Below are 13,280 nucleotides of genomic sequence, written 5' to 3'. Positions count from 1 at the left end.
CAAAGCACTGTCTGTCTTAAAGAGGGGAACTTTACAGATCTGTTATTAATCTCTTCTTATAGGTACAGATCAGGGGAGCAGATCTGTTTTTTATTGGTCACCTCCCACTATTTGCTAAGCAATGCAGTGTCTGTTTAACTCCATGACCAAGAACCATCAAACCTTTTGCAGGGTAATAGACCTTGCGACCTACGTTTGACACTCCTAATATAGATTTTTTTTTTTTTAAAGTGTAAAATAATTGGAATCTTCGAATCTCTTGGAAATGTTCGTTGTTGATCTGTCATTGTTAAGGATGGAATTTCTCAAGTGCGACCTCTCTCCTGTGGGTTTTCCCAGTGTGGTCTAAGACAGGGACAAGCTGCAGGCTTCCCAACCCATCACCCAAATTGTTATCAACACAAACAAACTAACCTGTGCTCAGTCAAGCTTAAGCCAACACTAAATCTGCTTTATTACAAGCTGCAGTTGCCTCCAGCTTTGATGTGGTGTTTATGGTGTTTGCTGTGTCATTAAGACTGGTGTAATTGTCTTTCTTTAAGGACTCTTTAATAGGGAGATGCTAATGCAGCCACATGCACTCCTATTCATCTTCAAACAGCGCTCATAATTACACTGAAACTGACAGAAGCAGCCAGTGCTGGCACCTTGGCCAAGAAACAAACACAAAACATGGGAAAATGACAGGATGTCTGTGGGTCTCTGTCACTGGCTAGAAGTGGATAAAAAATTGCAAAAAGATGGAATAATCGTGCAGATTTCTGTGGATACAATTTATAACATAGATGGACATTTATAAGGTCCTAGCATGTTCAGATTGGAACCTTAATAAGGGAACCAGTGACCAATTGATGCTTTGTGCCCACTCACTGGCAGTGCCAGAATACTTCCTGCTTGATATTCTATATAACTAGATACTACTGCAATCCTGTCTCAATCTGTTGGACACCTATATAGTCTGGATAAATTCTCTATAGTACTTCATGTACCCACGCGTTTAGTGCGATGTCTCGATTAGGCTACAGGTTTGCTTGTTTCTCCCCCATTCTGCACTTTTTTGCAGCAATGACACCGTTGCATGTGATGTCTTCAGGCCGCTCAAGCCAGGGATTGTAGGAGATGTAGTTCTGTTGTCTTTCTTGAGTAGAAAGCCGTCATCGTAACTTCCAGACCCCACTGATTCCATAAAGCACTTCCTGATCTTGGATTGCAGAAGCCGTGAAGCTGGGGGATTAACTGCAAAGGGACTTCGAGTGTACCTTATGATTAATTCATGTTTTCGAATATATTATCAACTTCAGCCCGAAGTGTTCCATTACAATGAGGTAATGAAGGGATAATTGTTTTCTGTATTAAGAACACAATGATGTAATATCATAGTGTACCCTGCGTTCTCTGTCTGTAATTAAAATGGAATCTCAGGAAAGTAGTAGTTGGCTTCCACATGCTCTGTTTCTGACCTTCTTCTTGTGATATACCCCCCGCAGTCATACACACTGACAGTCCACACTGATATACCCCAGCAGCCATACACACTGACAGTCCACACAGATATACCCCAGCAGCCATACACACTGACAATCCACACAGATATACCCCAGCAGCCATACACACTGACAGTCCACACTGATATACCCCAGCAGCCATACACACTGACAGTCCACACAGATATACCCCAGCAGCCATACACACTGACAGTCCACACAGATATACCCCAGCAGCCATACACACTGACAATCCACACTGATATACCCCAGGAGTCATACACACTGACAGTCCACACAGATATACCCCAGCAGCCATACACACTGACAGTCCACAAAGATATACCCCAGCAGCCATACACACTGACAGTCCACAAAGATATACCCCAGCAGCCATACACACTGACAATCCACACAGATATACCCCAGCAGCCATGCACACTGACAGTCCACAAAGATATACCCCAGTAGCCATCCACACTGACAATCCACACTGATATACCCCAGCAGTCATACACACTGACAGTCCACACAGATATACCCCAGCAGCCATACACACTGACAGTCCACAAAGATATACCCCAGCAGCCATACACACTGACAATCCACACAGATATACCCCAGCAGCCATGCACACTGACAGTCCACAAAGATATACCCCAGCAGCCATCCACACTGACAATCCACACTGATATACCCCAGCAGTCATACACACTGACAGTCCACACAGATATACCCCAGCAGCCATACACACTGACAGTCCACAAAGATATACCCCAGCAGCCATACACACTGACAATCCACACAGATATACCCCAGCAGCCATGCACACTGACAGTCCACAAAGATATACCCCAGCAGCCATCCACACTGACAGTCCACACATATATACCCAGCAATTATATTCTGTGTTTGGGAGCAGGCTATTTGTAGGCCTACCTTGATTATAATTACAATACTGTGAATGGGTTTATCGTTTGTGATGATTTACACATAAATTGTGTATGTGATGATTTACACAGGTAAATTATTTAGATGTAATATCAGACCTTCCCTGTCTTTTTGATTTAGCTTCCTGTAATCTAACCTAATGTAAATATGAGGCTCCCTTACACAAGGACTCCACGAGATGGAGAAGTACATGTTCTAGAGAAGACATTGTAAACCTGTTCAGTTGATCTGTTGACTCTACAATGTAATTTCTGGTGAAGCCAGCAAGACTACTTTGATATTTTCTTTTAGAAGTCCTCATTCTAAATGGCACTGTTTTTTGGCATCCTGAAAGCATTCAAGGCTGAGTTTGATTACAGGAAGCATTCTTTGTAGTTTCTCAGTGTGCGAAGACAAGGAGATAAAAGGCAGGTCCGGGACAGGTTCCTCATGATCCGTGTTATACGGGATGAGTGGATTAAGGCACATGATGGTGTCTTTGAAATGGCAAGTTAAAGGGCTATCAATCTGGGAACGTTGCATGTTTGGCAAACAGACTCCCACTTCTCCCGACCGCAGTGTGTCCCCTGCTTAAACCCACTGTGTAATCTTTGGTAATTAAAGCTGTTGTGGTGGGGCAATTTATTGATGAAAATACCATCCCACAAAACTAGACATAGACTTCAGGGAAACATTATTTATATGTATATTTATATGTGTGTGTATGTGCAATACCATAGTACCTTTTAATTTATTTATTTTTATGGACACACATAGCATTGACGGTTTGTGCCACTCCCTCGCCCTGTCTGTACATTGTAATAAAAACAAAGAAAGGGTCCATAGTAAGTGATATCTCCTGGTATAATAGGAAAGCCAGGTACAGAAAATGACATCTAGCCTGCAAAATGTGGTCTATATCAAGTCTACACACTTGCGCTAAATGTACTCTTTTATATAGCTAACGTTTCATTTATGGTTAGTTATAGAATCCCCCTGCAGTTCACTTTTTTGCAGTTTTTTTTTTTGTATCCTACAGAGACCTTTTTGCATATGTGAAACACGTTCCATAGGTATATTGTGGGAGAAGATACCATTTCTCATTAGGTGCTGCGATTTGGGGTCTGCTCAGCTATAGAAAAGCAAGGCTTCTGGATATTAATCCACTTTATGGGTTTGCTATTTCCATGTATATCATTTAAATGGACTGGAATTTCAAAGGAAACTCCAGTACAATGCATAATTAACTGTTCATAAACATTCTATATTTATGTCAAAATGTAAAAATGTAACAGGTACCTTTTCATTTTTCACACATATTGCAGCCCTTGAGTGCAATAAGAAGATTCTGTGAGAAACTTGGCAGATCTGTTTCTATTTATACGTGTGCCAGTAAAACCCCCATTTGGTGTACATTGATTTGTTCAGGAGACCCAGTCCTTTAAAGCGGCACTGTCATGCCGAACTTACCTTTCCTCAATCTCTTCCTCTTCTCCCCCTCTCTCGGGATCTGTTATTCTTTTCTTCCTGTCTTCTTTAGTTTTCTTTAAAATCATAAGACAAAGTAGGGACTCTGTCTTATGGAGGATTCCTCCGCTTGACCAGCTCTGACCAGCGGAGGAGCAAAGTGTGCTTCATTTCCGCTGGTCAGACCAATTTTCCCATGATCCCTAGCTTTCCTCCCAGTTCCCACAATGCTTCCTGTCAGTATTGCCGAACGTCCTGTCACTTAGACAGAACGCCGGCAAAACTGCCGAATTGCATCCTAACAATGAGCACTGTTTCTCCATTGGTGTTCGGATGCAATTTGGTACTTTGTTCGGATCGGAATTTCATTCAAATGAATGAAACTCCGATCCTATTCATTGCTGTGGCTGCATCTTGCAGCCGCTTAGTAGATAACTCCCTAATTCCCACGGTATCAGGGAGCTATCTACTAAAAGGCTGAAAGACCTAAATTGGTCTTTCAGCCAAATTTACTAACACCAAGTAAAAATAACTTGGTATTAGTAAATAATATGCCCCTACTCGCTATACCGCGAGTAGGGGCATGTCTAGTAAGCAGTGAGCAGCCTGTGGCTGCTCACTGTAAAAAAAAAATAAAAAAAATATTGCCCCCACCCCTAAACTACGGGTGGGGGCCGTAAAGTAAAATAAGGGAGGGAGACCTATTGTCTCCCCCCCCCCGGCCCCCACCCCTGAGCGGTGGGTGGGGGCCATAAAGATAATGAGGGGGGGGACCTACTGTCCTCCCCCCCGGCCCCCACCCCTGGGCGGCGGGTGGGGGCCATAATGGTAATAAAGGGGGGGGGCCTACTGTCCTCCCCCCCGGCCCCCACCCCTGGGCGGCGGGTGGGGGCCATAATAGTAGTAGGGGGGGGGGACCTACTGTCCTCCCCCCCGGCCCCCACCCCTGGCCGGCGGGTGGGGGCCATAATGGTAATAAGAGGGGGGGGCCCTACTGGCCTCCCCCCGGCCCCCACCCCTGGCCGGCGGGTGGGGACCATAATGGTAATAAGAGGGGGGGGGGACCTACTGTCCTCCCCCCCCGGCCCCCACCCCTGGGCGGCGGGTGGGGGCCATCATAGTAATAAGGGGGGGGAGACCTACTGCCCCCCCCCCGGCACTAAGTAAATCCCCCCCCCCCCCATCAAGGTGACTAGGGGTGCCCAAGCCCCTAGTCACCCACCCCCCACCCAAATAAAAAATGCCCCTACCTACCCACCCCCCTCACCCTAAAAAATAGTGAGGGGGGAATAAAATTGCTAACCTGTAAAGTAAAATTAAACTTACCATTCGACGTCTTCTTTTTTCTAAAATCTTCATTTTTCAGCCCCCAAAAAGGCCAAATAAAAAACCATCATAGCCGTCGAACTAAAAATAAAATAAAAAACCCGAGCGCAAAAAAAAAAACCCGACGAAAAAGAAAAAACCCGAGCGCACAAAAAAATAATCCATCTTCACCCATGGAGGGCTCCGCGCAGACTGAGCTCCGCAGGGTGGGGCAAGGCTTATAAAGCCTTGCCCCGCCCTCCAATTAGCCTAAGAACACTCTGATTGGTGGGTTTAAGCCAATCAGAGTGCTCTTTGTCATTTTACAAGCGTGGGAAAGTTCTTTGGAATTTTCCCACGCTTGTAAAATGACACAGAGCACTGTGATTGGATGGCTTGAAATCCATCCAATCACAGTGCTCTGTGTCATTTTACAAGCGTGGGAAAGTTCTTTGGAATTTTCCCACGCTTGTAAAATGACACAGAGCACTGTGATTGGATGGATTTCAAGCCATCCAATCACAGTGCTCTGTGTCATTTTACAAGCGTGGGAAAATTCCAAAGAACTTTCCCACGCTTGTAAAATGACACAGAGCACTGTGATTGGATGGATTTCAAGCCATCCAATCACAGTGCTCTGTGTCATTTTAGGGGCTTGGGCACCCCTAGTCACCTTGATTGGGGGGGGGGGGATTTACTTAGTGCCCCCACCCGCCGCCCAGGGGTGGGGGCGGGGGGAGGACAGTAGGTCCCCCCCATTATCGTTATGGCCCCCACCCGCCGCCCAGGGGTGGGGGCCGGGGGGGGGGAGGACAGTAGACCCCCCCCCTTATTACTATTCTGGCCCCCACCCGCCGCCCAGGGGTGGGGGCCGGGGGAGAGGACAGTAGATCCCCCCCCCTTATTACTATTATGGCCCCCACCCGCCGCCCAGGGGTGGGGGCTGGGGGCTGGAGGACAGTAGGTCCTCCCCCCTTATTACTATTATGGCCCCCACCCGCCGCCCAGGCGTGGGGGCCGGGGGGGAGGACAGTAGGTCCCCCCCTATTACTATTATGGCCCCCACCCGCCGCCCAGGGGTGGGGGCCGGGGGGTGGAGGACAGTAGGTGTCCCCCCCCTTATTACTATTATGGCCCCCACCCGCCGCCCAGGGGTGGGGGCCGGGGGGGAGGACAGTAGGTCCCCCCTTATTACTATTATGGCCCCCACCCGCCGCCCAGGGGTGGGGGCCGGGGGGTGGAGGACAGTAGGTCCCCCCCCTTATTACTATTATGGCCCCCACCCGCCGCCCAGGGGTGGGGGCCGGGGGGGAGGACAGTAGGTCCCCCCCCCCTATTACTATTATGGCCCCCACCCGCCGCCCAGGGGTGGGGGCCGGGGGGTGGAGGACAGTAGCCCCCCCCCCCTTATTACTATTATGGCCCCCACCCGCCGCCCAGGGGTGGGGGCCTGAGGGGAGGACAGTAGGTCCCCCCTCATTCCCATTATGGCCCCCACACGCCGTCCAGGGGTGGGGGCCGGCGGGGGAGGACAGTAGGTCCCCCATCCCCCCCCCCCCCTTATTACCCTTTTTTTTTTTTTTTTTTTTTTTTTTTTTACAGTGAGCAGCCACAGGCTGCTCACTGTTTAGTGGACATGCCCCTACTCGCGGTATAGCGAGTAGGGGCATTGGGGAGATTTTAATCTCCCTTGTGCTATTATGGGGGTCATATTGACCCCCATAGAGTGAGGAGGGGACCTGGGGGGCTTATGAAGTGGTGGGGAGCACTGCTCCCTGCCGCTTCTGTCTTTACATATTGCAAGGAGGGAGCTGCACGCCGGTAGCTCCCTCCTTGTAATAAACCGAACAAACAAACGAACACTGATACTCAGTGTTAGTTTGTTCGTCTGATTTTTTCTATTCATTCATTCGTCTGTCTGATGAATGAATGAATAGGTGAAATTCCCGTTCGCATGTCCAGATGTTTCACTGGGCATGTGCGGGAATCTCAGGGCTATCTAGTGTGGCTAGATGACGTGTCCCACAGGGACTTCACCTACCCACACAAAGATGGCGGCGCCCTGAATATAGATCGGGGCAGAAAATAAAGAATAAAAAATAGGTAATGTGGGGGGCATAGGGGTATTTGGGGGTGACTAGGGGGTCGATTGGATGTAGTTGAGGCGGGAGGGGGGTTAAAAAAAAAAACGGAATTCGGCATGACAGTGCCGCTTTAACTCTACTTGGAGATATATACAAACGTGTTTGCAAGTGCATAAAATAACATATCTGGTGTTAAAGGCTTAGCGGGGCATCATTGCTCCATGAAATGCCGTTTTCTGTACATGTATAGTGTTTCTCCTCATTTCCAATCCATGGAGCTTTGCTAAGATGAACACCGACGGTATATTATACATGATAATGGCGATGTTGGAATTCCTACTTGAACAAACTGTCTTCACAGCAATCGCTAGCTAGCCACCCTTTCTTTCCTATTCCCTTAAGCCATTAGCACAAGCAACGCATTAATCTTCGGTGACAGATCAAGCACTAATTAAGCTCTTGTAGGTTCCTTCCTGGGCTGGTGGCCCAATAGAGGGAGATTCTTCCAAAGCCCAACGTGTTCTCTGACATTAGCAGGACCAGTTCTACAGTTTTAACCGGTTAATTGTGACGTGCGCTTATTATGTGCATTCAGCCCTCGTTTCATTTGAAATGGTACAGGTTTTTATAGTATGTACCCAATTTTGAGCACGTACCATAGACATTCACAGTATGTTTTGTGGCAGGAAGACGTAAAATGCTGGTAGTCTTTGTTTTGTTTTTTTGTTTTTATCTGTATACAATTCTATGCTATCAAAAACCTAAATAAATTAATAGTGGGTTGAGGAGATCCATGTGACTAGATTATTATAATCGTGCTTAAATTTGTGTTTTGTTTTTCCTTTTGAGATGTTTTGTGTTTGTTATATTGCTGTGTGCTCAGGGTCATTACCTTGTTGTAGTTCATTGTTTTGTAATCTGGATGTGACATCAAACGTAGCCCGACCTTCCTTTAGCTCAACCTGTGTTAGTGTCTGTTCTTCCAGGTATGAGTTTGCTTTGTTGCGTTTTTCTGTTATTTCATCTTCCCTCTCCTCTGTCACCCGTTCACCCGTCCGCAGCATGTAGGATTAAGCAGCTCCATTAGGAGGCAAAGCAGCATGCCAGCCACCTAAAGGATGTGTTGACATGACATGATGTTCTTTTGAACAGATGAGCCTTGTGAGTCTTTGAAAGCATCAGCCCACTGTTTGCAATATTATCTCATATGTTTTATAGGCTGCAATAAAAGCTATTCATTATATGAGTGTATTATTATGTTGGTGATCGGTTTTTCCATGTTGCTAATGCCATGTCCGACTCTCTTGTTCCCCTTGTAGTTTTTTGAGGTACCATTCGATTCAAACATGAACCGGACAAAGAGCCGACCACTGGTGCGGGGACAGATCAGGTAAGAAAAGCACCTGCATCTATAAGTCTGCAGGATCACTACTGTATAGGCCTCTCCTGTCACAAGACTGGATATATGTGGGGAGCACCCAGAGATGGATTAATCCTGCAGGGTTCTCTGCATACTATTCGTTTGGGATGATGAAGGATGCCAAGCTTGACGAAATTTCTCCATGGTGCTCATGCCCCTGTCTAACCACTTGATAGCGCCCTACGTCTTTAACACCAACACATACTTAGTAATTTTAAGATTTATAAATTGCATTCAGAATACGTATATTAGATAGAATACAAAGGGACAACCTGGTATAGGTCAAATATCCTTGAATGGAATAAACAAACGATTAATCAGGCCTTTCACCCTCCACAGGTGGTTGTGAAGTTCACCTGGAGCTATCACAGTATACGTGTATTTTCTTAGTGTATATACTTTGTTTCTTTGTTATAAATTGCATTGATTTATTTCTGCAAGAAAAGCACAGTGTATCCTTTATAAGGAGCATATAGGCTCAAAAACAACAATCATTTTTGGGGGGACTACCGGTCTACCCTGGTCTTTTGTCTACCCTGCTCTGGTATTGAATAAATTAAAGCCAATTTAAAATTAAAGACTCTTTTTTTTTTTTTTTTTTTTCCTGTTTCCCAAGATATTTCCACTGCTGCCGCCCACCCCACTCGTTAAGATGTCATCATGTCTGCTGATATTTTCTGCTTTCTCCTCCAATCCAATGCTTGTCGTAGAGAAATAATGGATTGCTAATGGGTGTGCGTGCCCAAACGCCTCGCTCCTCAGATCAAACGCTGCTATGAGCAGCATTTGGTTCCAGGTCCAAGTTTCACTTGGTTCTGGAGGAGAAAGCGCCTCTAGTGGCTGTCAGGAAGACTGCCACATTGCAATTTTTTACAAAACTCCAATGTTTTACATTGCAGGGTAAAAATGACAGGTCCACTTGGTGACTTTGGTGGTCCTTTAATGATTACAGGTTATTTAGGGCAGGCCTGAGGTTCTAAAATTAATGTAACAACAGATTAGGCTCTGCAGTCTAATGATGAAGATATCTGGGTGAATGCAGTGTTTTTTTTTAAATAATAAAACTTGGTATGTAATGAGATAATTAAAATAATATGCAATGCTGACACACAGGCCGTAAGTGGGTAAGGAGGAGTGAATGTAGTGGTGAACATGCATATCAAGTGTGCAAATATTTTTTAAAGTGTTTTGTCGATGTTAGATTGTGCATATTCTGAATTTTTAGGACAGAAAACCAGGATACAATGCTTTGGAAATGATTTTGCTTCCAGCTGTTTTTTTTCACATGGCGTAAAATTGCTTTGTAATACTTTTTGTTCCCAAGGGGTTAAACATCATTCTGTATGTTCGTTTGTTTATGTTACATTGCTTTTTAATTGGCAAAATGAAAGATATTTCAATGTTAACGCTGTTTTAATATTCGCGTATAAAAACATGTGATTGTTGAATGCACCGCCAGTGAGAGGGGCCTTTACTCTTTGTGTTCAGTAATTAGTGTCTGTGATAATGTGTAACACTTTTCCTTAGGGGCCCTTCTATCAGTCGGCCCATTGCGGCGCTTGCCCTGGGTTTGTATTCCGACATTCAGAGGCGATGAAGTGTTAAACCGTATTGCGCTAGAGTCGGCCGTGTATTGTATGGACGTGCCCTCCGGCTATATTCAGTATTATTTTCATAAACTCTTTTAATGCTCCATCGAAGCCGCTCCTGGAATTGCGTCTTGCTAATTAAGGACATTCAGATTCGGGGTGTTTTACCTAAAAGCTTCATGAGATGTTCATAAGTGTGGCTTTCTCTAACCTCAGGCTACTTTATTTTGTTTGCAATTAAAATCTAAATAGTTTTGTGTGTTCTGAGGTTGAATGGGTTTTGCTCCTTTGCCACTGATTGTCGGCAAAACACCTCATTCCAAACACCTGTGAGGTTCTACCGTGCATGTCAACACATTCTTTATAGGAGGAAGCAATCGTTTGTGTTTTGTCTATAAGGTCAGATACAGTTTATCTGGATATTAATTTTTTTTGTCCATCATCCTCTATTTTTTCTTGAAAACACTTCAAATGGACACTATAGGCGCCAGAACAACTTGAGCTTAATTAAGCAGATTTGGTGTATAGATCATGCCCCTGCAGTCTCACTGCTCAATTCTCATTTAGTAGTTAAATCCCTTTGTTTATGAACCCTAGTCACACCTCCCTGCATGTGACTTGCACAGCCTTCCATAAACACTTCCAGAAAAAGAACCTAGATATTTTAAGTTCCTGTATTGCATTCACTATATACACATTACACAAACACACTGCATTCACTATATACACATTACACAAACACACTGCATTCACTATATACACATTACACAAACACACTGCATTCACTATACACACATTACACAAACACACTGCATTCACTATATACACATTACACAAACACACTGCATTCACTATATACACATTACACAAACACACTGCATTCACTATATACACATTACACAAACACACTGCATTCACTATATACACATTACACAAACACACTGCATTCACTATATACACATTACACAAACACACTGCATTTACTATACACACACTACACAAACACACTGCGTTCTCTATACAAACCCTACACAAACCCTACACAAACATACACTGCATCCACTACACAAACACACACTGCCTTAACTAATCAAATACTCTCACTGCATCCTCTACACACACATATATTCTTAAAAACATTTAAAAAATTGTGACTGGCATTTACCTTAATAAAAAAAGATTTGCAAAAAAATAAATAAATAATAAACACGTTCAGTTAACAGTAGATTTGTGTAGAAATAATTTATTTAAAAAAAATGGTAGGGGGGCGGGGCCCGGACGCCATACTGAGCAGTCGCATGGTCGGTGAGCTCCTCTCTTAAAACTAAATTAAACGACAAAACCACGGGCTCACCGACGCCTTACCGACACTAAAAGGGACCCAAGAAAGCTGAAAGCACACCGGATTGTTACCGGTGCAATCGAGTGACGCACAGAGAGTGAAAACCAGATGCTGGAAAACTGCGGCCTAGCGAGACCCGGGCAGGAGGAACGGCCGACCTCCTGGACGGGAATCAAAAGACCCTGCAAGGTATTGAGCTTCGAGCTTAACTCTCCCCCCCCCCCTTTGGACCGGTGGGGGATATCCCGGTCTGCACAAGCTTGCAATCAGTGGCAATAGCGATCCCCCCGGCTGCAACAGACCTTGCCAACCCACTACCGCACAACACAAGATGGCAGCTGTCTTCTGGCAGAGTGAACCCAGACACACACAGTCTGAAGCGCTCCAGCTCAGCCCCACGGAACAAGCCTGGCGGAGGCTGGAGAAATTCATTGAGAGGCTCTGGGAGCCAGTGGCAATACACCCGCAGCCCACATCACCTCAACTCCGAGGAGTGACTCGTGAGAACGGGACCAGGCTGAAAGAGAAGCCCTCCCTAAGCATTATCACCCCGCGGCCACCACAACCCACGACGGTGAGCCCACCAGCGCCGGGGGCCAAGGGACGCAAAAACCCAAAGCACCATGCATACAGATCGCAGCCTAACCGCTGCAGACAGCGCCGGCACAACAGAGCCACCAGCCACTCCCCTCCACAACAGAATACGTACCCTCAGCGACACCAAGACTGTGGTGTGCGGAAACCAAACCGCCACCAGAGCGGGAGAAGCGACCCGCGCCGAACACAGGGTGTCCCAGCCAGCCTACAGCATTTGCAGCACAGCCTGACCTCCCATACGCCGGACAGGGGGACCGAGATACCCGAACATGGAATGAACTGTCCACGATGGCATGCACGGGGTATTGGTTGAAGACCACTAACACTGCCTCCCTCTGCGCCCCTTATGTTGCCTGCCAAACGGACTGACCTGGGACAAACCTCATGGGAACCCAAACAGTTCCTTTCAAGCTTGTGGTTTATATTTGATCTCTCATAACCTAGAAAGCAATGTTACCTTGTTAAATTTTTATTTCAGCGTAGTGATGCCTTAGTTTAACCATATATGTTTGAAGCTCAAGTAATTTTCAGCATCCCAGAGGCTTACTAGTTCTTAACACTTGGGCAGACCCTGTTCAGTAAAGACGACTAATCATGCTTCCCTAGTATCACAGCGCTGCCTGATAACCAATCTGACACGCTGATATTCTGTGGCAGCCTGCCCTCGTAACACCTAGCAAGACACACAGTTCCCTACCCAACTACTAACCTGTTTATCTTACCATATGCTCTTCCTACATTTAAACATATAAAAATTGTGCAGAACCACTACCGCAATATTTGCAATGTTATAGTATTCTAACGCGTACTACTGTTTTTGTGGCAAGCCAAACCTATTATGTAAGATGTGCACAACAAAAATAAAGAATTAAAAAAAAAAAAAAAAAAAAAGGTAAATGTATAAAATATCGGTAAGTTATCTGCTTTAAAAAAATCTATATCGGTCAATCCCTATTATCAAAACGTTAAGCTAAACTTATTTTGGTGACTATTGTATACCCTTAACTCGTACACGATAAGTGTTTCCCTGCAGTAAGTAGAATTTACATGCTGCAAGAATAA

At 45.4% G+C, this 13,280-nt stretch overlaps 1 protein-coding gene across 1 annotated transcript in view; it reads left to right on the top strand.

The window, feature by feature from the left end:
• LOC134611804 (protoheme IX farnesyltransferase, mitochondrial) overlaps positions 1-13,280 on the top strand; it is a 133,316-nt gene that overhangs the window by 78,509 nt on the left and 41,527 nt on the right. Inside the window, exon 5 of the mRNA XM_063456044.1 lies at positions 8,590-8,660. Within this exon, the coding sequence (XP_063312114.1) occupies positions 8,590-8,660 (71 nt within the window). The remainder of the gene's footprint in view (positions 1-8,589; positions 8,661-13,280) is intronic.

This window comes from Pelobates fuscus, chromosome 5 (assembly GCF_036172605.1).
Source record: "Pelobates fuscus isolate aPelFus1 chromosome 5, aPelFus1.pri, whole genome shotgun sequence".
In the NCBI taxonomy this organism is placed as follows: Eukaryota; Metazoa; Chordata; class Amphibia; order Anura; family Pelobatidae; genus Pelobates; species Pelobates fuscus.
Note: the sequence above shows the minus strand (reverse complement) of the source record. Positions and strands in the feature narration are given on the sequence as shown.